Below are 24609 nucleotides of genomic sequence, written 5' to 3' on the forward strand. Positions count from 1 at the left end.
GTAGATACTCAACATTTATTTGACTTTAGCACAAGAGTTTAGACAAGCTGCTGCCATTGCTCCACAGGGTTAACTATACACAGTATCAATTTATTACCACAGAATGAACACTGATTTACTAAATTAACCATTTTCTAGAAACACTAGTTACATAAATACTGAAATAGGTGACATACAAAACACCATAAACATTTTGCACGATGTGCTTTCAGTTCTCCACAGTTTTGTTTGATATAAAGCAAATGTAATTTGGCTCTCATATAGGGAATTATTGATAAAATTTTCAAGTTTCTCAAAGTGGGAAAGTTACCCTGGCTGTGGCCTTCCTTTTCTCAACCCATGGCACCCAATGGGCAGGTTCAGACTCAGCTCACACATCTGCTAACAGTGTAGAAATAGCAAATGAGGTGAACGCCACTTTTCCTCAAAGAAAACTGGAAACAAAACAGGAACAAACAGAAAACAAGACTGCCAGTTAAGAGTTTCCAGCTGAGTTTGGGTGTCTGGGCAAGGACCCACTGGCCACCAGACTCAGATCAGAGCCCCCAAGGAAAGTGGGGAGAAGGAATGCAGCATGGCAGATGACGGGGTCGACCCTTGGGGCGAGTGGCTGACCCACCCACCCCGCCACCGGCCGCCTCGGGCAGCTGGGACATTCTTATTCATAATCCAGGAAATGAAGAGGCCCAACAGGACCTGTAGGCATTTTTGGAATGAACAAAGCTCTTCATACAATGTGGATGAAAGGGAGATGAGATGATCTCTCCGTGGACACACATCCTTGTTTACTTTCTCTAACCCAGGGAAACGAGCTTTTCAAGCCCTAACAGCACATCACTTGGGCAGATTTTAAACCCATGCTGTGCTTATTCTATTCCCACTGGCCCACCTAAGTGAGCATCCAAATGAAAGTCTCACAGCAGGAAGCAGAACTCATTGGTTTGGAGAAAAGCATTTAAATGTAGAATACAAAGCACAGCTTTGTTTAGCTCATATTCATTGTACAGTACTCATTGTTTCTGATTCACCCTTTTGGTTTTCCAAAGAGTACACTTTGGATTGTGTTGGAGTATTCTTAGCAGTTGGATTATTTTCATGCTGCTCTGCAGGTATTATGATTATTAGAATTTGAAAGAAAAGCTTTTCCTGCCACTTAGTAGCTGAAGAGATCTCTGTACATCTTTAAGTACCAACCTAAGTAAGCAGATGGTCCGAGTCTGAAGGTTTGGTTCAAATGTTTTGCTTCTTTACAAAGGCTGTGACAGTGGCCACGGATCCAAAGGAGTTAGCCCAATTTTAGTGCCGACACCCAGTGTCAACGTTTGTACAAGCATGTATCTGCAGTGGCTCAACGAGAAGAACGTATTCTATAAAAATCACTGGACAAAATTAATAAAACACGTATTGTCTCTGAACAGTCACTAAACAAGTGGCTGAGGCAGGCCCGGGAAACACTGCAGGAGGTGGATGCTGGAGACCACCTCGTGGCCAGCAGCCAGGGCAGCACTGGCCATGGCACGGATCCCGCTGCCCGTGGCGCTCAGCTGGGAACCCTGGACGAGGAAACGTCTCAGAGCAGCTTTGCAGGCAGTTGCCTCGTTTGCTGACAGTTTAGGAACATTCTCACTTCTTTTCTGGTCCACAAATTGAGAAAATCAAAATTGGCCCCAAGTGGCTTGTGGGGCTGGGATGGGCAGTGCCAGGCGCCGGGGCAGGGGCACCTGGCTGTGCTCGGGGGCCGAGGTCTGCAAGGCCTCCCTTCTCTGTCCTTGCCCCACCAGCCACATTCCCGAGGGAGGCAGCGGGGGCCGTCACAGCCTGGTCCTCAGCGAACAAGCCGCATCCCACCACCCCAGCCACCTCGCCAGGCAAGGGCCGCCTCCGTGCCAGGAGAGTGTCTTCAGAAGGCACCTTTCTGCCTTAAGACGGCCGAGTGGTTGGAAAGGGCAGGCAGGGTTTAAGGCGACCCAATTATTGCTCTTTGCTTCTGAGAGATGTGAGCTCCAGGAGGGGCTATTTGGGCGTTTACACTTTCCGGGTGAGAAGCCAACTGGAAAAACCATCGCGGGAGCCCAAGGCCCGCTGAGCAGGCGGGAAAGGAGCCCCCGGGCAGGTCGGTGCCGGAAATTCCTCTCCTCAGTCCCAGGCTTCCGAAGCCCAACAGCTGCCCCTGCAGGACCCAGCCAGGTGCTGGGTGGGCTGCGTCTGACCGGCCTGAGCCTGGGGCTGTGGGGGTCTCTGAGACCGGCTGGTGCTGGACGGGCTGGTTCAGAACTCCCCCCAGAATGCAGGACGGCGGAGGTCTGAGGGGCTGACAGCCTCAGCCCGCAGCTCTGGGGAGCCCCGGCCGAGCTCGCGGTTCCTTCTGAAACGCTCCAGCGTCCCTGTGAATGAAGCTTAGCAAACACTCAACACTCAACATTCTGCCAAACACCCTCCTGCTCCTTGATCGTGGGGAACCGTCACGCTACTCTGCTCAAGGACAGCAAGGACAGGATGGCCCAGCTGCACCCCGCAGAGCCTGGGAACCGATGGGCCGCGTCGGCATCCCCCACCAGCCAGCGCTGACGAGGCTGGTGCTCGGCTGCCCGGAGCTGGAGGTCTTGGGTCAGGGACACTGGTCAGGGAGCCCTGGCCACTGGGACCCAGGACGCCAGGACCCGCCACTGCGTGCTGGTGGCTCTGGGTGTGGGGTGGGGGAGGCCTTGGCCCTGCTTCCGCTGGGGTGGAAGAGGGGGTGAGTACTGCCCCCCAGCAGTGGGCCCTCGTGGTCCCTTCTCCACACTGTGCCCGGCTCTGGGGTCTCGGGCAGGCGGGCCCTGGGTCAGTCTCTGACCCCTGTGGGAGAAGGCACAGCCCCAGGGGCCCTTGAGGCTGGCTTGGGGAGGGCACTGCCAGGGGTGGCTTCACATTGCTCGGCAGAGAGGCTCCGATGAGGGGCCTGGCCTCCGACCTGGAAGCTGATGTCCCAGAGGCCCTGTCCGGAGCCCCACAGGCTTCGGCTGAAACACCCGTGCACCCCAGGCACCTGGCCTCGCGAGGGGGAGCAGTGGCCGGCGACCAGGGGCCCGGGGCCGGGTGTGTGCCAAGCTCAGGGGTGAGGTGTGGGATCCCTGGAAGTCTGCGGCTCATCGCTATCTTCTGGGGTGTGGCCGGCGGTGGCAGCCAGGCTCTGCAAGGCCTCCTGCTGATGCTGCTTGGCCTTGTTGTAGAGCAGAACGCCGACAGTCACCAGTACGGTGCCGATGGCCGACAGGCTGGTGATCTTGTTGCCGAACACGATGATGCTGAGCCAGATAGACAGCGCATGCTTCACGGTGCTGGCGACGCTGCAATGACAGAAGCAGCTCCTGGGGGTGGGCTCAGGGCCTGCATAGCCGCAGAGACGCCCCCCACGCACCCGTTGCTCTTTTTGGGGGGGCTTTTACGAAAATGTTGAACAATTGGAAAAGTAGGGAAAATGTTAAATAAACACTTATATTCGAGTTCATCATCTAGATGTAAGACTTGATAGCATCTGTATTTGCTTCATCTTTTTTTCGACTTAAGCATTTTTGGATAAATTATAGGCATCGTGATATTTCACCCCTAAATCCTCAGCCTGCTTTCCGGACAGTAAGAGAAGCTCCCCTTCGTGGTAGCTGGAACCATGTCCCCAACACAGGCGTGCTTGGCTCTCGCCTGTGTCTTGGTGGGAGCCCTGAGGAAGCAGGACCCCCGGACGTTACAGGTCCAGGTGTGACCCAACAGAAGGGCTGAGCCTTCATCCGATCCCAGGGGTTAGAAGAAACTGGAAGCTAGGATCAGAGCAAGGCCCACAAGGAGCTGGAAGCCGGGAGCCGGTGGGACCCGGAAGAGAAAGGAGAGGACATGACATGTGATCCGAGGTGTGGATTTGAGCCAAGGACCCCCAAGGACCCCCGGCAGCCAGCACCAGAGCGCCAGACCCGGGCAGGAGGGCAGCCTTGGCACTGAGTTGGTTTTGGACCTAAACTCCCGTTGTTTAAGCCAAAACCTCTCTGTGGTATTTGTCAGCCTGGCCAACTAAGCCACCCCTGTAAATGCCGTACCTTTATAGGACCCAGGAGAAAACAATCCCTTAAGGAGATGAAGAAAACACCACAAAACTCAACTGCATATACAACATTAGAATTTTGTATAAGTAGATTAATAAGAAATACACCGAAATGTGAATGGTGGTTGTCTCTGGGGTGCAGTTATGGATAATTTAAACATTATTAATTTATTCTTTTTTGCATTTTCTTAACTTCTATAATGAAAACGTATTGTTCTTATAATAGAAATAAATGAAAAACGTTATTTTTAAAAAATTGTTTTTCTGTTCTTTGCCTTTTTGCTAGTAAGGCTGTTTTTTCTAATGGTCTTTGATAAGCAAGTTTTCAGGAAATATTTGGAAAAACGTCCAACAACGGACGCCCTTGTCTCGGGGCCCAAGCAAGAGCAAGTGCGTGTCTGACCTGGGGACCCAGCTGAAGAGCACTGTGAGCTCCGTGCTGGTCTGAATCTGTGACGTACCCACAAAGGCCATGTTCTTTCAATCCACTAGCAGGGGCAGGCGTACTGTGGGTGGGGGCCCTTTGATTAGGTGGTTTCCATGGAGATGTGTCTTAATCCTTTACTGGAGTCCTCAGGAGAGCTCAGAGCTGACACCGACCCAGAGCTGACGCAGAGACACTCAGAAAACGCCCAGAGACATTTTGGAGACAGCCATTGAAACCAGAATCAGGAGAGAAGCTAAGAGATGAAATCCAGAGTTTTCCCCAGAGAAGCTAAGAGAGGAACCCCGGACCCTCAGAGAGAAACGCCCTGGGAGAAAGCAGCAAGGACGCACAGGAGCTGAGAGAGAGAAGCTAAGAGACACAGAAGCCCAGAGACATTCTGGAGAAAGCCACAGAAACCAGAAGCTACCCCTGGGAGAGGCCCAGCAGCCCCCGGCCATCCGCCTCCCCATGTGACAGGAGCCCGGATCGCTGGTAGCCAGTCTTCAGGAAGAAGGCGTGGTCCTGTTAATGCCTGAATTTGGACATTTTCATGACTTTAGAACTGCGACTTGTGAGCTCGTATATCCCTGTTGTTAAAAGCCAGTTCATTTCCAGTGTGCTGGATTGCATCACCCTCAGCACACTGAAGCACGCAGCGCACCTGAAGGTGACGGGCGAGATCTTCCCCATGAGGGCATACGCCGTGACACTCTGCAGGTGGAACAGTGCGCCGTCCATCAGGAGCAGCAAGATGACATCCTGGCTGTAGCTGAAGCTCCTTCCGCTCCCCCCGATCACTGGCATATCCTGCGTGCCAAACAAACAACATTCGATGCGTGCAGGTTCCCTGGCGCTGCCTGCGTGGCCGGGAGCCGGCTCTGCGGTACCCGGGAGGAGAGCTTGGGAACGGCCTTCAGGGAGGCCACTGGACAGCCCTACCAAAACGTTACACGTGCAGGTTCCTCCACCAAGTTGCCAATTCCCAGAGTCTGTCCCAGAGAAACACCCTCGCCTGCCCGTCTGCCACATTTTCACATTTGTAACAGTGGAAAGCACAAAGCAACCAAGGTCTGTTATCAGGGAAGTGAAGGGTTAGGTGGAGCCCATCTCGGGAGCCCGAAGCCGCCACAGAGTGGACAAGAGCAGGGTGTAGGATGGGAGCGCGCGGCCCCACTGTGTTTAAAAAAAACACACCGGCAGTGACGTGCACGTATGCGCCCACGAAACAGTGGACTCGGAGTGCGTGCACACCCACATGTGTGTACATTTGCACTCTCCGGGAGAAAATCTTCAAGTTACCACTAGGAGTGGACAGGGCAGGGCCGGGACAGGGGCTTTCATTTGTATTTTACAAACTTCTGCACTGTTGAGTTTCCCACAGGGGCACTTTGTTCTTGCTTTCAGAAGAAAAGTTACAAAAACAATAGAAACCCCATGTGGGGAACTGCAGCGTTTCTGTACCCTTAGATACACAGATCCATCAGCTTTTAACATTTTGCCATATTTGTTACAACGTTCTGTCTGTCTGTCTGTCTGCCCATCATCTCCCTCTCTTCTAAACGCTTGAGTGTAGGTTGTACACATCCCGCTCTGTGAACACTTAATCCTGCCACGTACCCTTCCTAAGAACAAGGATAAGCACCATAAGTGCAGTTATCCAGATATTTCACGCTGATGTAAAGCATAGCCTGTACTCCAGTCCGTGTTAGTTTTGTCACTTAAAGAAAATCAGCAAACCTAGAAACCCTCACGCGAACCATTCAGGAAACCCCCACGGCCACAGGTCTGGCTGGGGCTTCAGGGGACGTGGGGCCTCCTCCTCCGGCCAGCAGCCGGCGGTCAGCTCCCGACCCGCGAGTGGCCCCTGCGCCCCAACTCGCCGAGGCACCCACCATGAGGAAGGCCCAGGCTGGGATGAGCATGGCCAGAGCGGCGGCGCTGGTGTAGAACTGCAGCTCCGGGGCCCTGCGGGCAGAGAGCCGGTGTGGGACCCCGGGACCGGCACGAGGAACGCGCGTGGCATAGGGACTTCCCGAGTACACATGGGCACCCGAGGTTTATTTTCTCTCCCGACGACAAGGAGGGAGCCCATGTGCGCGGCCACCCGGCAACGAAAAGCCACCGCCAGCCGTGCTCAACCGGGGCTGAGGCGCCTCCCCACAGCAGCCCCAGCAGGCGGGTTTCCACTTCAGCAGCGTCCCGGGGCCCACACTTACGAGAACCGGTACTTGTCCCCACTGAGGAGCTTCTTTGAGAAAACGTTTTGCAAACTAAAATAAAGAAGAGGAGAAGTTACGCATCGACACAAGCCGCGGGCATGGAATCAAATGGACAAAGTGCTTGCCTTCTCGCCACGTGATGAGGACGTGACGAGGCGTCGGCAGACGGACACTGAAGGTTTGCTGTGGCCACGCCGACGAGCCAGGACTCACCCCATGGCGAAGGGTTCCCAGGCCTCCCCTCGCTTTACCAACAGGTAAACTGAGGCGCTCGGTTGCACAGCTCTTACACCTCAGAGGATCCCAAACTGGTGCAGAGTGACAGGCTAAAACAGACTCCAAGGACACGGAGACCCCAGTGGAAAACAGACAAAACGCCTGAGAGGACAGACAGACCATGGGCCAACGAGAAAATGAAATGATACTCAGCATCACCAGTCACCAAAGAGGTCGGAACTAACATTGAGACATGGGAATCTCTCACCCCAAAGTGAGATTTTTTTTTTTAATGCAAAAACTTGGCTTTCTGAGGATAGGGTCAAACAAACTCTTGCTGACAGGACCACAAATTGGGACAATTGTTTTGAAAATAATCTGACAGCGTGGATGAGGCGCCTTTAAGAGATGGTTATGGGCTTGGGCTGCAGACTCCATTCTAGGTGTTTATCCCACAGGACGGTCAGACATGAGATGAAGATGCACAGACAAGACGTTCCCTGCAGCTTTTTATCACCACAGAGGGCTGCAGAGTTAAGCTGCCGCTGTGCGACGGGGCACAAACCCAGTGCTCATGAAGTAAAAGGAAAGTTAGAAGACAACACGCAAATTGACCATGTGATACAATCCACACTGCGCTTCTGAGGTCTGAGATACAAATGCGGAAGGAAGAAGCCAGAATGTTAAAAGCGAAATTAAAGACAATTGTGACTTTTTCTTAACCATGTTGCTCAAAACCTCAAACCCGAGCCTGTCTGCTTCTGAAGCAGAAGCCCTGGGACCAACGTGTGCTGTTTTCTCCGTTGTCTCAGAACTAGGGGAAATCGGGGCACGGTCAGTCCTGGAGGACGGCTGTGCTGGCTCTGGGCGTCCGACCTCGGCGGTGCAGGGGCCTCATCCTGCCAGTGGGGCCCGTGGGCCGGGACAGGGGCCCCAAGGCTAGAGAAAGGGCTCGTTTCATTTCGCTCTGACCACACACGGGGGAGCGTCCTCCAGCTCGCACCCCGGCGTCCGTTAGCTGACGCGCCCCGAACCGCTCCAGGAATGAAGGATCAAATGCTTGTCTGCAAGGAAGTTATAATGGGGGTACGAATTGCTTTGCTGCTTCGGAAGAGGCAGCTGTGACGCGGGAGGCAATCCTGAATCAGCGTGGGTTTGAATATCGTCGTCTAAGGGAGGGCACAGCCCCGTGTCCTCCCCACTCACCAGTCCATGATGTTGGTGGACAAGGCCGCAGAGAAGCCCAGGGCGTTGAAGCTGATCTCGGCCGCGGTGCACAGGGCCAGCCCCCCCATCACGGGGATGAGGGACAGATTGACCAGCAGCCCTGAAAGGGGAAAGGGCACGTGACTACCCGGCCTGCACTAACCAAGGCCCTCCACTCCCGATTCCTTACTCCGTGGGGAAATAAAGCAAACCCAAATCCATGTGGCACAAATGCCCCACGGCCCCTCCAAAGCCGGCGGCCTGGGACCCTCCTCTGCTGGGCTCGGGGCGACGCGGAGTGGCAGACACGCACCCCGGGTACCAAGGCGCCTCCCGCCTGCCCGGACGCCTGCAGGGAGCCCACCTGAGCTCTGGGGAGGTCTCTTAAAGAGGAGGCCCCTCGTGGGGCGGGGGCTGCAATTTAATAGCCTGGCACAGGGGCTTCTACGCGCCCCACGCTGAGGCTGCTCCTTCTTCTCTCCTGAAACGTAGTACACCACTAGGCGAATGGCAACGTTTCAGTCGGAACAGTGGGAAATCACGTTTATTTTGGAAGAGGCGCAGCTCCAAGTTTAGATACAGCACCCAGTTCACCGCGGACGCGGGTGGGAGCGCCTGTGGGGAGCGAAGAGCAGCCAATGCCCAGGCCCGACGCGCCCGGGCTGCCAGCCCACCGTCTCCCCCGGCAGGTTCCGCAGGGGAGAGCCAGGAAGGGACGTCCGCGAGCTGGGGCACGGCAGACGGTGTCGAGGGCCCGGCCAAGGAGGGGAAGCCTCGGTGCCCGGCATGTGGCCTCGGCTCCGGCTTTGCCCGCAGAGCCCTGTGGAATGGCAGACGCCGAGCGCAGCCGTCGGGAGAGACCTGGGCGCCGCAGCTGCCATCTCGTCCCAGGGAGGGCTTCGGCTTTCTCCTCGGGATGGCGGGGAGAGCGGGGGGCAGACGCGCCCACCCCGCAGGGACCCCGGCAGCTCTGTGGGCTCGCAGGGCAGCCCCCGGCTGGCCCCTCTGCACGGATTCTCTGCAGATGCACGTCGGGGTCTCCTCAAGCGGCCGAGCCCCCGGGCCCTGCTGCCTGGTCAGTCTCCAACGCCCCAGCAGGTCCGTGCTTCCTTTTCTTGTCTTTGGCTAAGTTTTATCAAGACTCCCCAACTGTTCTCAGCAGGAGAGGCTGTTCGCCCCAAGCTCGTCCACCTCAGCGGGAGGTTTTAAAATCACTTCAAGTAATTTTCTGGGTGGTAAAGCCCACGGACCTGCTGTGCCACACGGCGCGTTTCACTCTGATGATTTCTAGGAACTGCCCCTTCATCTTGATTTGATTTTGTTTTATAAACTACATAAAACATTTCCTCAGTTCTCCCGACACGTCTGCCTCCTGCCCCCCTTGCCTTAGTTGCAAGATCCTGCCGGGGAGTTTTGACGATTTAGCTTATTTTTCATTGTGATATCATATATACACTATAAAGTTTGCCACGTTTATCCATTCTTAAGTGCACCATCAGCTGCAGGAGGAACTCTGTCCCCATAAGGTTTCCGTTGGGGTGATGGGACCGTTCCAGTGACGGGTGCTGGTGATGGCAGCACGACCCTGCGACTGTAACGGTCCATGAAGCAGGAACCCGCCACCTCCGCTGACCGCTCGGCTACTTCCCGTCTCACGAACGTGCCTGTCCCGGGAATTCAAGTGCATCACGCGCTGGTCCTGCCGCGGACGACCGGTTCTCACTCGAGGCTCGTCCGTGTGGCGGCATCTCAGGCTTCACTCCTGCCCGCGGCTGCCCGACAATCACCCGCAGTGTGTGCGAGGCCCGCTCCATTCACCCTCTCGCCTGCCGAGGACACCGGGGGTTTCCACGCGTGGCTGCGACGGACATCGGTGTGCGAGTATTTGTTCGAGTCCCTGCTTTCCAGACTTTGGGGTACAGAGTCTCTTCTTAGTAAAAGCAAATACATGTGTATATATCATGTATAGATATCAGAATCCTCCTTACTTGGGAGTACTTATGTGCATTGTTCTGTGCCTTGCTTCTTTCACATGACGGTATTGGATGCGTTGGTGGGAAACTGGGGGGGTGGGCCTAACCCCTAGTTAGGAAAAATCTGTGTGTAGCTAAAAACATGAGGTTTTGGAAATAAATCCAATTTGCTGAAGCTCAGGGAGCACGGGGAAGTTGGGAGAGCCCCGGAGCTCGGGAGGGAGGGCAGTGCAGGCCCATCCCAGGAGCCGGGGGAGGGCGGGTCAGTGCAGACACTGGGGGGCACAGGCTGCACCAGGCCACGGCCACCGCCCACCCCCCACCCGCTGCAGGGCCACGAGGCGCAGACCCCACCCCGGACCTCAGGGCCTAGAATGATCAAGGTAACTTGGGGCGGCTGAGGAGAGCAGCAGGAGTGCAGAGCAGGTCACTAGAAAGAAACTGGAGTCGGGAGTTGGTTTATGGGTGAAGGAAGGAAAATCAGAGGTGAGCAGAAATGGTGGCTGGGGAGCACAGGGTGGGGGGCACAGGGAGGGAGGCTGGGGGGGGATGTGGGGGGAAGGCCAGGGACCACTCACCCGTGTACTCCCCCAGAATCATCCGGGACATGATCACGGTGAAGATGGGCGCCGAGCTCTTCACCGTTTCTGCGAATGAAACTGCCACGTTCTTCAGGCTGACCAGCCCCAGCACCACGGTGGCAAACCTGACAGCAAGCATCGGAGCAGACGGGTCTGTCCCGGCTCTGCTGCGGCCCCCGCAGGGGTGACCCCTGCTGCCGCGCTGTGCCCACACGTGGGGTCGCCCTCCGTCCTCCCGGCCACGCAGGCACCACCCCAGGGAGGAGGAGACTATCCCCCTCGAGCTGCTGCTAAGCCATCGTGGTTGTTCCAGAGGCTCTGATTAAACACACACAGTATTAAGACCCACAAAACCAAATTCACTGATGTCCTAAGATCTTGACGGGCCTTGTTTGTTGATAAACTTTGCACTGAAAAAGATACCTGTGGTTGCCTAATCAGAGCCCCAGTCTGCAGCGACCCTGTCAGGATTAGCAGAGCTGCTGAATAAGAAATAATCAGACAAACACAACCGTCCGTCTCCTCACCTCATGAGACCCACAAACAGCATGGTCATGATGAAATTGGGCGGGTAAGAAAGCCGCGTCTTGTGCTGGTACAAGCAGCAAGGGACGAATATCTTGACGCAGCCGATGAGGGTGGTGGACAGCATCTGCACGGCCCCTGCAGGGAGAAGGGCCCGGACGCGCTCACACACGGGGACAGGGCGCCCGGCTCAGGGCAGAGGCCAGCCCGGCCCCCCGGCCGCGGGAACGGGGCCCCACGTCACCTAGCGTGCTGGGCTCCCCTCCCAGCAGGGACAGGATGTACTTGTTGAGGAAGAGGGTGCAGAAGCTGAAGAAAAACCACAGCGTGAGGTAGAGGAGGGCCCGCGAGCTCCAGACGCCCAGGTCCGACTCGATGACGGTGGTCTCGGTGAGCGTGACGGCCAGCACGCTCTCCCCGGGGGCGCTGTGCCTCTTGGTGAAGACAACCTTCTCACCCCGGGGGCCAGAAAGGCAGCCCCAGGTGAAGAGCAGCTTTCCTTCCGGCTTCTCCTCGGGGCCAGAAACGCTCCCTTCCGGCGCCGGAGTTTTAGTTAAAGACGACATGCTGATGGCGCAGCAGAAAAGGACGACTCTGTCTCAGAGACGGACAACATGGGCTGACACGCGCTCCCCAGGCGCAGACAGTCGAGAGGAGGGCACCGGGGGCCCGGGGTCAGCGCCGCACACGGGGTCTCCGAGAGCTGGGAGCTGGAGAGCGAAGACGAGGAAACGCATTACTCACTTAGAACGTGTTCAAGTTCTTAAAATGACACATGAATTTCAATCACCAATTAAGTGACTTTTAAAATGCAAATATGGAATTTCTGCCTTATTTTTAGATTTATATCCTTAGTCCCCTGCCCGGAAAAAGGAGAACCCCTGTAGGTTTTCTCCTACACAGGGTTGCCAGACCGAAAGCTTCTATTCTTTCCTTCCCTTCCTCACATTGCACTTTAGCTGATCCTTCCGGAACTGCTGGGGGAACGGAACCCAGAGCCAACCCTCCGACCCGGTTCAGGGCAGCCACTGCCCCCCCAGACAAGGCCTCAGCCACCAAGCCAAGCTCAGAGGCACCATCACGAGGCTCCAAGGCCCCCCGAGGGTCCACAGCGGACGCCTCTCGGTCCCCCCAGCCGGGGGCTCCTTCTACAGCCAGTTCTGCTCGGCCCGGCCCGGCTCCCAGGGTTTGGCACCGGTCGGGGGCATCCCCTGGAATCTGCAGAAGCCCCCGGAGAAAGGGGGCTCACCGGCCGGCCTCTGTCTTCTCACGGTTCTTGGCCCCGTAACTCTTCGTGCCGTGCGGACTCTCGTGCCCCCACCAGACATTTTCTTTCTTTCATCAGTTTTTCCAGTGGGAGGAATAGATCTGCCACCGAGTTCTTAATTTCAGTCATATTTTTCATTTATGGAAATTCTACTTGGCTCTATTTCAGATCTGTTTTTCTAATGACATCTTGTTCTGCTTAAATTTTCAGTAATTTCTTTACATCTTTTACACATCATTCTCTGACAGTTCATTATTCAAAGATCCTGGAAATCTGATCCTGATGTCTTTGCCTGTGCACATTAGCTAATCCGTACTCCTGGGGGTCTGTTTCCCAGTGGACTCGAATCCTCTCACAGGTTTGGAAGTGGGGAGTCCTCTGTGCACGGGGTTGAGGTGAACCTTCCAGAGCTGGGGAGACACCATCTGGAGCTGGGGGGGAGCCTTCTGGAGGTGAGTGTGTGCCCCCCACAATGGAGGGAACCCGTGCCCCAGAGCCTACCTCCTCGGGACACCCCATCAGAGCCGAATCCCCACAGTACGGGGCCCCTCTCTGTCACGGTGTCACACGGTGCCCCTTTCCTGGACCCCACCCTGCAGACCACTGCATTTCCAAAAACGAACCTGTTGGCACGACAAGGAGCCGACACTCAAGAAACACACACGGTTGAGGGATAAAGCAACGAGAACCCTGTGTTCCTGGCAAACGGCTGAAGCTGGCGGCTCCTCTGGTGCCCGCTCACGCCTGGCCCAGCGCTCCCGTCTGCCAGGACAGCCTCGGCCTTTGTGCTCACGCGAGGGTTCCATGCTAGTCGGCAAAGCTGCCACCCCCACGAAGCCCACTGAGCCCGGGGCTGGGAGAGGGGCCCAGCACCCCGCGCCCCCGTTCCCGGAGACTGAGGGACCGCTGTCCCCATCTCGACGTGCACGTTCTCCCGGCACAAAGAACTCGGCAGACGCGTCTTTGAACAGTCCGTTCGCTCTCACGACCACGCAGTTCCGCTGGGAGAGCCGCACCTCGTCTGCACCGCTAGCAGGCATGTGGGTTGTGCGGCCGTGGACCCGTGTGCACACACGTGTGCATTTCTGTGTCTCACGGGGTATGTGCATCTCCAGCGCCTGCTCTTGGCAAACCACCCGCCTCCGCCTGTCCTCTCCCTGCTCCCACCAGACACCGATGCCGTGAAATGTCCACTTCCAGCGTCCCTGTCCTGCGGCGATGAGGCTGCAGCTGAAAGCAGGGTGCGCCTCTCCCTGCTCACACCGGGAGGTTAAGCCGACGCTGCACCCCAGGCCAAGGAAACCAGGGCGCAGGCATCAGGTGCTCCAGCCCCTCGGCCACCTCTGAGGCGAAGCCGGTGTGGACGGCAGCGTGAACCCACCCAACAAGACAAAGGTGAAGACGCTCGAAACTGCAACTCCAGGCCAGGCCTTCCGGGTCCTTCAAGGGCGGTGGAACTGCTAGATCCCTGTGTGGCCACCGAGCGGCGGGGGCCTCTCCGGAGCACGAGACCATGGCTCGCTGGGACGGACGGCCTTTGAGCCTCCAAACAAACAGCCTTGCTCGAGGTCGGAGGTTCACGCAGCAAAAGCAGGGCCGACCCGCTGTCTGTCACCGGAGAGGCAAACAGGAGCAGATTCACAGAAGGAAGTAAAGGGTCTTGGTGGCACGTGACACCCGGTGGCTCCTGAGAGTGCTGGAGAATGGAAAGGATCGACAAGAGCAGCTCACGGGAAGAAACAGAAGTTGCTTCCACATGAAGCTGCTTAAAAGTGCGATGGCGGCGGTTAATGTCGCCTGACCGGGCTGTGGCGTCCGTCCTCTGGGTCCTCTGGGTCCGACCCCGCAGGGGCTGCCAGTGGGGACCGTGTCGGTGGAGTGGCCTCCACGGCCGGGGGCCTTGGGTCGCGGGCCTGACGCAGGGTGAGGGCAAACTGCGGGCCGGGGGGGGCAGCCACTGCGCCTCCTCCCAGCCCCCACCAGGCGTCCCCTCCGGATCCTGAACCAAGAGGCCGCCCCACGTATGGCATCTCACGCCTGCGGCTTCACCTGGGAAGTCTGGGCTCAGGCCTCGATCGCTCCTAACCGGAGCGTCCCGGCCCTAAGGAATGTGGACGCCCCCACACCAAGGGAGCCAGCTCCTTAAAATCAGCCTCTCAATATCCGTGTGCACGCACCCGTCGCTCCATTTCTCCGGAGAGCCCGGACTGGAAGAGATGCCCCAAATACCAGCTATTCTTTAGGGAAAAAAAACATAAAAAGACGCTTGAGAATGAAAACCACGGGGCGTGGCGGCAAGGGGCACAGTGCACCGGCCCGAGCCTGGGCTTCCGAGCAGAACGGACGGACACAGCAGCTGGGTGTCTGCAGACGGTGCAGGCTCGTTTGGAGCAGGTGCCACCAGGGGCCCAACAAACATTTGTTTTTGTTATGAATCTGGATTCCAGCCCTGACTGACCACCAGCTCGGGAGGGGAGGGGGGCAGGAGGGGGGAGGGGGGAGGGGAGGCAGGAGGGGAGGATAAGGGGGAGAGGGGCGAGGGGGTGGGGGAGGCCCTGCCGCCGTCTCCTGCCTGGTGTCCCCTCCGTCCGCCCGGCTGGGCCCTCGGGCCGCGCTGTGTCCGGTGGGGGTGGTGTCCTCGCCCCCGTGTGCCCCCAGGGCCATTTGCGGCTCGGCCAAGCACACGCTCTTCTCTGCGCCGGACTCGGGTCTGAGCTCACCGCCGCACCGTGTGTCCGTGTGTCCGTGTCGCCGTGACCGGGAGCCACGGCCTCTGCCAGGGGCAGCCCCCGGGACTCGTCCCCCACGGAAGCCCCCGGGCACCCTGGGCACCTGCTCAGCAGCTCCCAGACAGAGCCCAGCGCGGGGGCAAGGGGCACGTGCCCAGGACCCAGGGACGCTGCGGGGCGTGGGGTGCAGGGCCCGGCCGCAGCTCCACCACCTGCCTCTCCAGCGGCCCCGGGGCCGTGTGAACGGGGCCCCCAGCAGCCTGGGTGTTCCCGGTGCCTCAGAAGGGGCCTTACTTGGAAACGGGGTCACTCGGGTGGAATCAGGACGACGTTGCAGAGCCCTGACCTGACGGGACGGTGCCCTTGCAGGGAGAGGGGAGGGCCTGTCCCGGGGCGCCGGGAGCACCCCCAGAGCCGGAAGGGGCCGAGGGAGCCTCTCCTGAGCCCTAGAGGGACCCAGCCTGGCCCACACTCGGTTTCCAGCTCCGGCCCCCGGCCTGTCTGCGTTCCTGGGACTGTCGTGGAGACGGGACCCACGAGCTGCCCCAGGGCTCCCTGGCCAGGGACGACCGCATCTCCCTCGTGGCCTCACATGGGGATGTAAAGCCACCAGGCTGCCGAGCTCAGGCCACGTGCAGCTCAGGAACACCACAAGGTGCCCAAGTGGTGCGAGCCGAGCGCCGAGGACCCCCAGAGCCCAACGGGGACCAGGCGCTCCTGTCTGCCACCGACAGTGCCCACCTGCGGCCCCCGGCTCAGGGCCTCTCCCCAGCCACTGGCGCAACCCAGAGTAGAACAACACCCATCCCGTTCCTTCTGGGGTCAAAGCACATCTGAACATCCTAAAGAGTGGAAGTCGACTTCTGGGTCACAATGACAGACAGACAGACGGATGGACAAATGTACTCCTTCCCAACCAGACTTGGTTGGAACAGCCCGTTTCTGCCTGTTTGGATTTTTGTTTCCTGGGGTGTAAAGCCCACTTGGTCAGGGAGGGAGATGCAGAGACAGCATCAAACTGTCAAAGCTGGAACCCCCAAGTGTGAGCGCAGGGACCCCAAACTGGCCAGGGGGGCCTGAAAGGCCACTTTGAATGCTCACCCCAGATCCTCCTGGGCCTGGGGCTAAGGGGGGGGCTCCGCAGGGAAAGCAGAACCTTCCAGGGACTCTGAAAGGACTGCTTTTGGGGCCAACAGGAGGCCTCGGCCAAGCCTCTGGGACAAACTGCAGCTGGGAGTCAGGCCAGCCCGAGGAGTGGCCTTGGGGCAGGAGGGAGGAGGGAGGGAGGAGGGGGAGGGAGGAGGGGGAGGGGGAGGGGGAGGAGGGAGGGGATGAGGAGGGGAGGGGGAGGAGGGAGAAGGGAGGAGGAGGGGAGGGGGAGGAGGGAGGGGGAGGAGGGGGGAGGGAGGGAGGGGGAGGAGGGGGAGGAGGGAGGGAGGGGGAGGAGGGGGAGGAGGGAGGGAGGAGGGGGAGAGGGAGGAGGAGGAGGAGGGGAGGGGGAGGAGGGGGGAGGGGGGGAGGGGGGGAGGGGGAGGAGGGGGAGGAGGGAGGGAGGAGGGAGGAGGGGAGGAGGGAGGAGGGAGGAGAGGAGGGAGGGAGGAGGGAGGGGAGGAGGGAGGAGGAGGGAGGGGAGGAGGAGAGAAGGAGGAGGGGAGGGGAGGAGGGGGAGGAGGGGGAGGAGGAGGGGAGGGGGAGGAGGGGTGGAGGGTGGAGGGAGGAGGGGGGAGGAGGGGGAGGAGGGGAGGGGGAGGAGGGGAGGAGGGAGGAGGATGGGGAGGGGGAGGAGGGGAGGAGGGGGAGGGGACGAATGAAAGAGCAAGAAGATGAAACTATTTTAAAAAACAACCAGAAACGTGCCGTTGGAAATTAAGAGCAGGATGGGAGCGAAGGTCTCCCAGCGCCTCCTGCTTCTCCCCGTGGCCGGCGAGGAGCTCACGGGAGCTTCTGCCTTGGTCCGTGCGACCCCAGGGGGGACACGCAGTGGGGGGCAGGGGGTGCTGAGGTCTCGGAGGGGGTGGGCTTGGGGTGCCTCTGAGGACCTACAAACGGGCCTCCAGCAGCCCCCACAGACAGCAGTGGGGGCCTGAGGGAGGGGGGCCGCGGGGAGACAAGCCCCCGCCAGAGCAGAGCCCCCCCAGCTCCCCCCCCACACTCCGGGGCTGCAGCTGGGCAGAAGCCAGTGAGCCATTTCAGGGTAATTTAGGCCACTTACAGATTAAGATCAACTGGTGAGGATCAAAGATCAAAGATCCCAGAGCGCCCAGCTCGCGCTCCGAGCAGGCTCCAGATACCGACAGGACAGCAGGAGACACCGGCAGGGAGAACCCAGAAGGCACGTCCGAAAACGCAAACGGAGCGTCCAGAAACGAAAGACAGAACTGAAATGCACCTCATGGTGGAGGTGCACAGACTCAAATGACTTCCCGCCAGCGATTCACCCAGGAGAAGCAGGCAGCACTTCCCCGACCAGGCCACGATGGCAAAGCCGCTGGCCATGGACGCTCCCCAGACCACGGCGCCTCTGGTTTTCTTGCCACCGACGCATCTCAGTCTAACCGCGAGAAAACACCAGACCAGCCCGGGGTCTGCAGGCTGCACAGTGCAGGTCAGCGGGGCCTGAGCAGACCACGCGTCTCGGCACACGGCGGCCTGGCAGGGCCGGCAGCCAGAGGCTCGAACAGTCTGCAGATCAGCACAGAGAACCACACTGGCCTTGTTTCTGGTGCAGAGCACTGACCAAGATTAAGTGAAACTGGCATGCGGAAGCCTGAAGAATTTACAATGGGTCAATGCACCTCCTCTGCATGCCTAAAAGTGTCTCAAGATCACAAGTTTGAAATATTTTAAAGTCAAGCGCAACTTGATTGACGAGCTAAACAGAAGAGACAGGGCTGAATAAAGAGTTAATGCATTAAAAAAAAACACCTGGAGAAATCATGCAGCATGCGGCCCAAAGAGACACGGAACGGAAGATGTTAAAAAACAGCCCAAATGTGGAGCAAATAATAAGAATAAAATTCCCTGGAGGAGAAAATGGAAATCATGGAGAAGAGGGACAATCAAAAGAAGTAATGCAAACCTTCAAGAACCGATGACACGTGAGCCCTGGAACCTCAGTGTAAACTAAGCAGAGCAGATGAGAACTTAGACACCCCGAGCACAACTAGAACCCCAAAGGCGAGGGGGCTCTGAGCACACCCAGGCAGGAAGCACGGAGCAGCCCCCAGGCGGCAAATGAAAATGGCATTTGTGCAAAAAATCAGGAAAGGAAAAACCGAGACCAATGAGATTGTCGAAAGGGCTGGATGGGCGTGAAGGGAAGGGTCAGGTGGCGGCCGCAGTTCCCAGATGCGCCTTCTGAAACACTGACTTCGGGAACCACGATAAGGTTTCACAAACACGAGAAAAGAAAAAATTAAATCCATAAGGTTAGGGAGAAAATCTGTAAGACGGAGTACAAATAGCAAATGTGAACTAAACCATAAATCACGTGAATAACAAACTAACCCAAATAGCTTCTGGGCACAGCATTTGGGACACGTGTCCTCAGATTAAAGACAAAGAGAACTCGAAACTAAGGCTGAACGCTCGGCGTGGTTCCTCTTCTCTGAGGCCTGGGTTCACAGTTCTGAATCTACTTTTCATGTCAGGATCGAGTGAGTAACCGTACTGTAGGCACAGTGTCACACAGCCTCCTGTCGGGGAAGGAAGGTAAAGCGCAGAGAAGAGAATGAGCCCCAGGGTGTTGGGCTGGATGGAGGGATTGGAGCTCACAGGCTCTGACAGATAGATGGATGGATGGATGGACAGATGGACAAACAGATGGATAGACATGTAGAGGTGGGTACATACACACGTACCTGGAACACATCTCTGTTTCTAAACTGACTTGCTAACTCTGGGCACTGAGAGGTCCGAGCCGCAGCGACACCCCATTAGCGGTGAGCACCCACAGCTCACGGATCTTGGTTTCTAAGCATCATCCTCCGCTGAAAAGAACCAGGCTCCCTCGGGAAATGGCTGTGAATCACTGAAGAAAGGAAGGACTATCCAGCACATGATGCTAGGACAACTGTTATCCATACTGGAAAAAAAGTGAAATTGGGTCCCTAACTCACATCATTTCAAAAGTTGACATTAGACAAATAACAGTAATTGTCGGGTTCAGATGGTCCTTACTGTGAATCAGCAGTTCTAAGTGTTTTATATATTCACAGCCCCTGAGAAAGGAGCCATCACCAACAGGTGAGATCCGAGAAGAAATGGCTTTGCAGTGGAGAGCCAGGCAGCCCCGCTCCAAGGGCTGAGCTCCTAGCCACTGTGCAAAACTCACGCTTGAGAAAAATTTAAGAGAATCTTTTTCTGACCCGGCCCTGGGGTAGGAAAGAATATCTTAAACCAAACTCAAATGGCAGTAACCATAAAAGAAAACATGGATAAAAAAGACTACAGTGACTAAATTTAGAACACTTGTTTCATCAAAATAGACCATAAATAAAGTGGAAATATAAGCCACAAACTAGGAAAAGATATCTGCAAAATGACATAGGATTAACATCCAGCATATACAAAAAGTTCCTAAAAATCAATAAGAAATATGGAGAAAACCACATTTCACAGAAGACAATTTCTAAATGGCCATTAGGACACAAGAAAAGGTACGGTATCAGCTATCACTGCTGCGTAACAAATTAACCCACACGAAGCAGCATAAAACAACAGACATGGGTCAGGCGTCCAGGGGCAGCTGCGCTGGGTGCCTCTGGCCCGAAGCCCGTCACGAGGCTGCGGTCAGGTGCTGGCTGGGTCTGTGCCACGTGGAAGCTGCCGGGGGCTGGAGGGTCCAGGTCGAAGCTTGCTCACCTGGGTTTTGAGGATACATTTCCTTGCAGGCCACTGGAGAAGGCTTCCCTCAGACCCTCACCAGGTGGGCTCTCCCTGGGGCAGCGCCCACAGGTAAGCCGGCCTCCACCAGAGTGAGAACCCCCAAGAGGGAAACTGGAGACGGAGCCTTTCTGTGAGCTGACCTCAGAAGCGGCTCCATCACTCGTGTGCTAGGGCATTGCTTGGCGAGTCCCCACTCCAGCCCGCACTCCAGAAGAGGGGACAGACGGGTGTGGACGCCGGGAGGGGCCCAGTGGGCGTCATCAGAGAGGCTCCACCTCATCAGAGCCAGGGAAGAGGAAATTAAAACCACAATGAGAGCATCCTACACCCTCCAGATGGGCAAAAATCAAGAGGCCTGACAACACGGCGCTGCCGGGTCCATTCGGATGGCGGGAGCTCACACACTGCTCGTGGACGTGTAGGTTGGCGCAGGCACCGTGGGAAACGATTTGGCATCACCTTGCCAGGTGTAGAGCTGCACGCTCTGCAACCCTGCCCATCCGTCCTAGAAAAAGGCCTGCGAGGGGCCCAGAAGGCCCAAGCAAGCAGAGTCATAGCAGAACAATCCAGTGCCACCAGCTGTCTACCAAGAAGAGTGCAACCGTACAACCCACACAACTCCCACAGGATGAATGACCCTGGGCAATGCACAGGCGTCCTCTCGATACAGGTGGCCGTGGGTCGAACGAAATGCAATCAGCCTGGAGTTGCAACCCGGCCCGGAACACCCGCTCCGGCATGCCACGAGGACACCTGGCAGCCACTCACCACCGTCCCCGCCGGCCCGGCCCACAGCTGCCCTCCCTGACCCGGCTCCGGAGGGTCGGCACGGCCTGCTCTTTCTCGGCCCACATCATCAGGTCACCTTTGGAGAGAAGCAAAGGACAGAGGCCAGTGGTCGTCGTCCGACGGTGACAACCTGCCTCGGAGAGCCGGCGGCCAACCCTGCCCAGAGCCGCCCGGCAACAGGGAGCCGCTGTGCTCGGCTCCGGCGCGGCCACCCGTGAGGAGGGCCTGGGTCGCCTCCGTCCCGCAGAGAAGAACCGAGAGCTGAAGAGCGACCTTTCCATCGGGCGGGAGACGGGTACCCGCGCAGCCTCCCTGCCGGGCTGGGGCCTGCCTGAGGCGGCGACAAGGGGTCCAGCCCTCCGCAGCGTGGGCAGCAGAAGCCCCAGGAAGCGAGCGTGCAGCCCCTGGGTCACACACACCCGCTGCCCTGATCGCCGCCAAAACCCAGCCGCCCGGAGCTCCCGGGGAGGTGGGCGGCCCTGAGATCTTCAAGAAGACAAAGCCGCAGGTCCTGCCAGGGGAACTGGGTTTGGGGCCCACGTGCATCACTGAAGAACATTTTAGCTGGACGTTAGGGGAAAAAAGCTGTCATTTTTCTTCCACCCACTTTCACAGACCCCTGCCTTCTTGGGACTGTCCCCGTTCTGGAACAAACAACTTTGGGAGGAAGTCTAAATTGCTTCAAGTAGTCAGCAAGGCATTTTAGACAAAATGTCTCAAAAGGCTACAGCTTTTACAGGCTGTGATCCAGAAATTCCGCTTCCAGGAATTTATCCTACGGAGACAATCAAACAAATATCCACAGTTGTATGAACAAGGATGTTCAAACAGCTTTGTTTTTAAGACTCAGAAACAAAACTATCCAAGTGTCCGAGGATAAGAAGTTTGTAACAAAGTGCGGAGCAGTCCGTGGGGGACCTCTCTGTAATTTTTGACAAAATGTATCTGTCCTAGATTACGGGAGCCCTTGGCATATGTTCTGCCCGAAAAGGTACAGAAGGCTCAGAAGCACCTGCGCAGACCCGTCACTGTGGTCGGAGCTCCCGGGAGAAACGCTGGAGCCATTAAAACTCTTTCCTTTGTGCTTGACTCCGTTTATAATTCTATACATGGAAATTAGATTGCTTTTATGTAAAACTCTTTTTCTTCCTTCTCTCAAAGCCCCTTTCCATCTGTTTAACACAGCTGGATTCTGCTTTAAAATGTTATTACATTGCACTCAATTTTAAAACACTAAAATTCCTAAAAAACAAAGAAGGCACCAAACCGCTAATCCCTCCCTAAAGAGGCGCCCTCCTTTCCGCGGCCGCGGCGAGCAGCCCGTTCCAGGGCTCGGCAGCCACCTGCGCGTCCCAAATGCCCCGGAAGGCCGGTCAGAGGAGCAGGCCGGGGGTCGGCCCGAGGGCTGCCGGCACCTAACCCATCGGTTCCGCGAATTCCAGAGAAAGGCCGCGGGCGACCCTCCCCTTCGCCCCGGGGCGCACCCGGGGAGCGCCTCACCTGGCTCTTCCGGGGGACCCGCCGCGCCCCGGGCGGACCTTCGGCCCCAGGCCTCGCCCCTTCCCCGGGCACCGCGCCCCCGCCGCCGGGAGCGACAGGCCGAGCCCCACGGTGGGGTCCCGGGTGGTCCGCGGAGCCGGGGGAAAGGTGACTTCCCGCGGCCAAGGCTTAGAAAGGAGAACGGGACGGGCGAGGCGGAGCCCCGGCGAGCGGGGCGCGGCAGGGCAAAGACCCCGGGGCCAGCCGTTATCTCGCGTTTCCCGCGGCGTTGGCCTCCCCGGCTGCCGCCCTCAGCAGACGGCTCCAGAAGGCGCGAGTGCGACGCGCTGGGGCTGGCCGCGCCGGCCGGGGTCGAGACGCGCCTGCAGGCGCAGAGGCAGCCTCCGCGGCGCCCGCGGCCGCCCTATTGTCTCCGGCCAGCCGGAGGCCAGAGCATCTCCCCGTGGGGAGGTGCGCGCTGGACCGGGAGAGACGAATCCCCGCGCCCGCGTCCCCGCGTTACTGCGAGCGCGGCCGGGCGGTGGTCCCGGGGCCGCGACTCCCTAGGCCCCGACTCGGCTGGGAGCGGCGCCGCGCGGAGGACCCTCCCCCACTCCGGAGCGTCGGTAGCCCCGACGCCGCGGTCCCTCCACCCACCGGTCGGAGCAGGACTGCACGCGCCGGGGTCTCGGGGCGCATTCGGGGGGCGCAGGGGACGCCCGGGGCCTCTGCCTGTGGTCATCGGAGCACGGGCGCGCGCGGGTGGGGCGCCCGCCCCGGGCTCCCCGCAGGACCCTCGCCGACGGCCGGGACGGGGAGAGACCCCGGGCCGCGAGGGTGGGCGGCGCGGCCCGGGAAGCAGCGGCTGCGGGTGCGCGGCGCCCCCTCCGCGCAGGGCCCTCGGCGAACCCCAGGAAGGGGCGGCGCCCGGCCTTAAGGGCGCGCGGCATTTAAGGTGGCCGGCGCGCAGCCGGGGCGGGGGGCGCCAGGGGCCGCTGGGGAAGGACCCTCGCCCTCCCCAGCCCAGGGCGAGCCGCGGGGGCAGCCTCGCAGCCCCGGAGCTGCATCCCCAGGCGGCGGCGCGGGGAGCGCGGGTGCGGCCCGGGGTCTGGCCGTGCGGGACGGGGCGACAGGGAAACTGATCGCGGGGCGCCCGGGCCCGCCGGGATCTCTGCACCGCTGGGGGCCTCGGGGCCGCGCAGGAGCGGAGAGCAGCGCGGGGGCGGCCCGCACGGCGGGCTCGGGGAGAAGGCCGCGCGCAGCGGGTCGGGGCGGGAAGGCGCCGGCAGCGGGGAGCAGGAGGGAGCAGGTGCCGGGCGGCGGGGCGGGGCCTGCCGAGCGGGGCCGGAAGTGACGCCCAGGAAGCTGGCGGCGCACTCCTCACCGCCCCGCAGGCGCCCTTTCCCCGGTGCGCGACGCGCCTCCGCCGCGGGCGCTGCTGGCCCCTCCGGACTGTACCACCGACGCCCAGAGGGGGCGAGGCCTGAGCGCCAGCCCCCCCCGCGGCCGCGCACTGGCGCCCTCCGGACCGTACCACCGCGGCTGGGGCGGGGGCCGTCTCTACGCCCCCGAGGGGCCGCCTTCTGAGTTTCAGCTTCACGAGCGGAAAACCCAAAGAGGCTTAATTCTAAAAAGAAGTGAAGGGATTTATTGGACATGTAACACGCTAGCCCGGCACCGCGACCAGCTTCGGGTGCAGCCGGATCCCGGGCGGAGGGGCCCGGACCCTCCCGGGATCGCCGCAGTCGGGGCAGGTGGACAGGTCCTTGTGGGAACGGGTGCGCTGATTGGCTGGGCCGTGGCGCGCTCCGCCCAGGGGCGTGGCCGCTTCAGGCCACGTGGGCGCCGCGGGCGGGGGGGGGGGGGCTCAGGTGCGCGCGCAGGTGCTCGCCGGTGGGTGGTCCCTGTGGCGCCGAGTCGGGGCGCAGTCCCAACGCGGGGACCCCGGCCCCGGCTGCCTCGGCGCTGTTCCCACCCCCGTCCTGGGGCTCCTTTTCAGGAGTGAGGTCCCCGGCCGCAGGGCCCTCCTTAGAGGCCACTTTGGAATTGCGTGAACGTTCACTTGCTTTCACACCGGCAACCCCTCGGTGTCCCGCGGGCTCCGCGGCCGGTCCCGGAGGCGGCGGGTGCTGGGGCCCCCTGCGCCCAGGCCGAGTGGAGCCTGAAAACGGGAAACGTGGAAAGCAAGCTGCAAACGTGAGCTTAGTAAATGTTTACTAAGAGCTCTGCACGCAGT

General features: G+C 58.9%; 2 protein-coding genes across 9 annotated transcripts in view; one reads left to right on the forward strand and one right to left on the reverse strand.

The window, feature by feature from the left end:
- LOC119528114 (solute carrier family 35 member E2A-like) lies at positions 1 to 23824 on the reverse strand. 7 transcript variants are annotated; one of them, XM_037828805.1, is made up of 9 exons: positions 23031 to 23824; positions 11508 to 11932; positions 11225 to 11360; positions 10695 to 10822; positions 8144 to 8264; positions 6719 to 6772; positions 6395 to 6467; positions 5164 to 5309; positions 1 to 3329 (listed from the first exon to the last, which is right to left on the reverse strand). In XM_037828805.1, exons 2-9 carry the CDS (start codon positions 11786 to 11788, stop codon positions 3135 to 3137), a joined length of 1134 nt encoding a protein of 377 aa, XP_037684733.1. In that variant the 5' UTR covers positions 11789 to 11932; positions 23031 to 23824; the 3' UTR covers positions 1 to 3134. The 7 variants fall into 7 exon arrangements, with proteins under 7 accessions (XP_037684733.1, XP_037684727.1, XP_037684731.1 ...); XM_037828799.1 differs by having other exon boundaries at positions 11467 to 11932; positions 23031 to 23821; XM_037828803.1 differs by lacking the exon at positions 23031 to 23824 and adding an exon at positions 22395 to 22811 and having other exon boundaries at positions 11467 to 11932.
- Positions 23652 to 24609, forward strand: part of LOC119528115 — a 4141-nt gene continuing 3183 nt past the window's right edge. Inside the window, exon 1 of one of the 2 annotated variants that reach the window (XM_037828807.1) lies at positions 23652 to 24135. The gene's annotated coding sequence lies outside the window, so the exon portion shown is untranslated. Of the gene's footprint in view, positions 24136 to 24161; positions 24570 to 24609 lie in introns of those variants that run through there. The other variant, XM_037828806.1, reaches the window with a different exon arrangement.

Source organism: Choloepus didactylus, chromosome 2 (genome assembly GCF_015220235.1).
Source record: "Choloepus didactylus isolate mChoDid1 chromosome 2, mChoDid1.pri, whole genome shotgun sequence".
NCBI lineage: Eukaryota > Metazoa > Chordata > Mammalia > Pilosa > Megalonychidae > Choloepus > Choloepus didactylus.

Coding starts and splice junctions, on each gene's coding strand:
- LOC119528114 (XM_037828799.1), bottom strand. CDS start 11,788: ATGTCGTCTTTAACTAAAACTCCGGCGCCGGAAGGGAGCGTTTCTGGC. Junction 11,361..11,466: donor AGGGGAGCCCAGCACGCTAG/GTGACGTGGGGC, acceptor TTCTCCCTGCAG/GGGCCGTGCAGATGCTGTCC. Junction 6,468..6,718: donor GGGGACAAGTACCGGTTCTC/GTAAGTGTGGGC, acceptor CTCTGCCCGCAG/GGCCCCGGAGCTGCAGTTCT.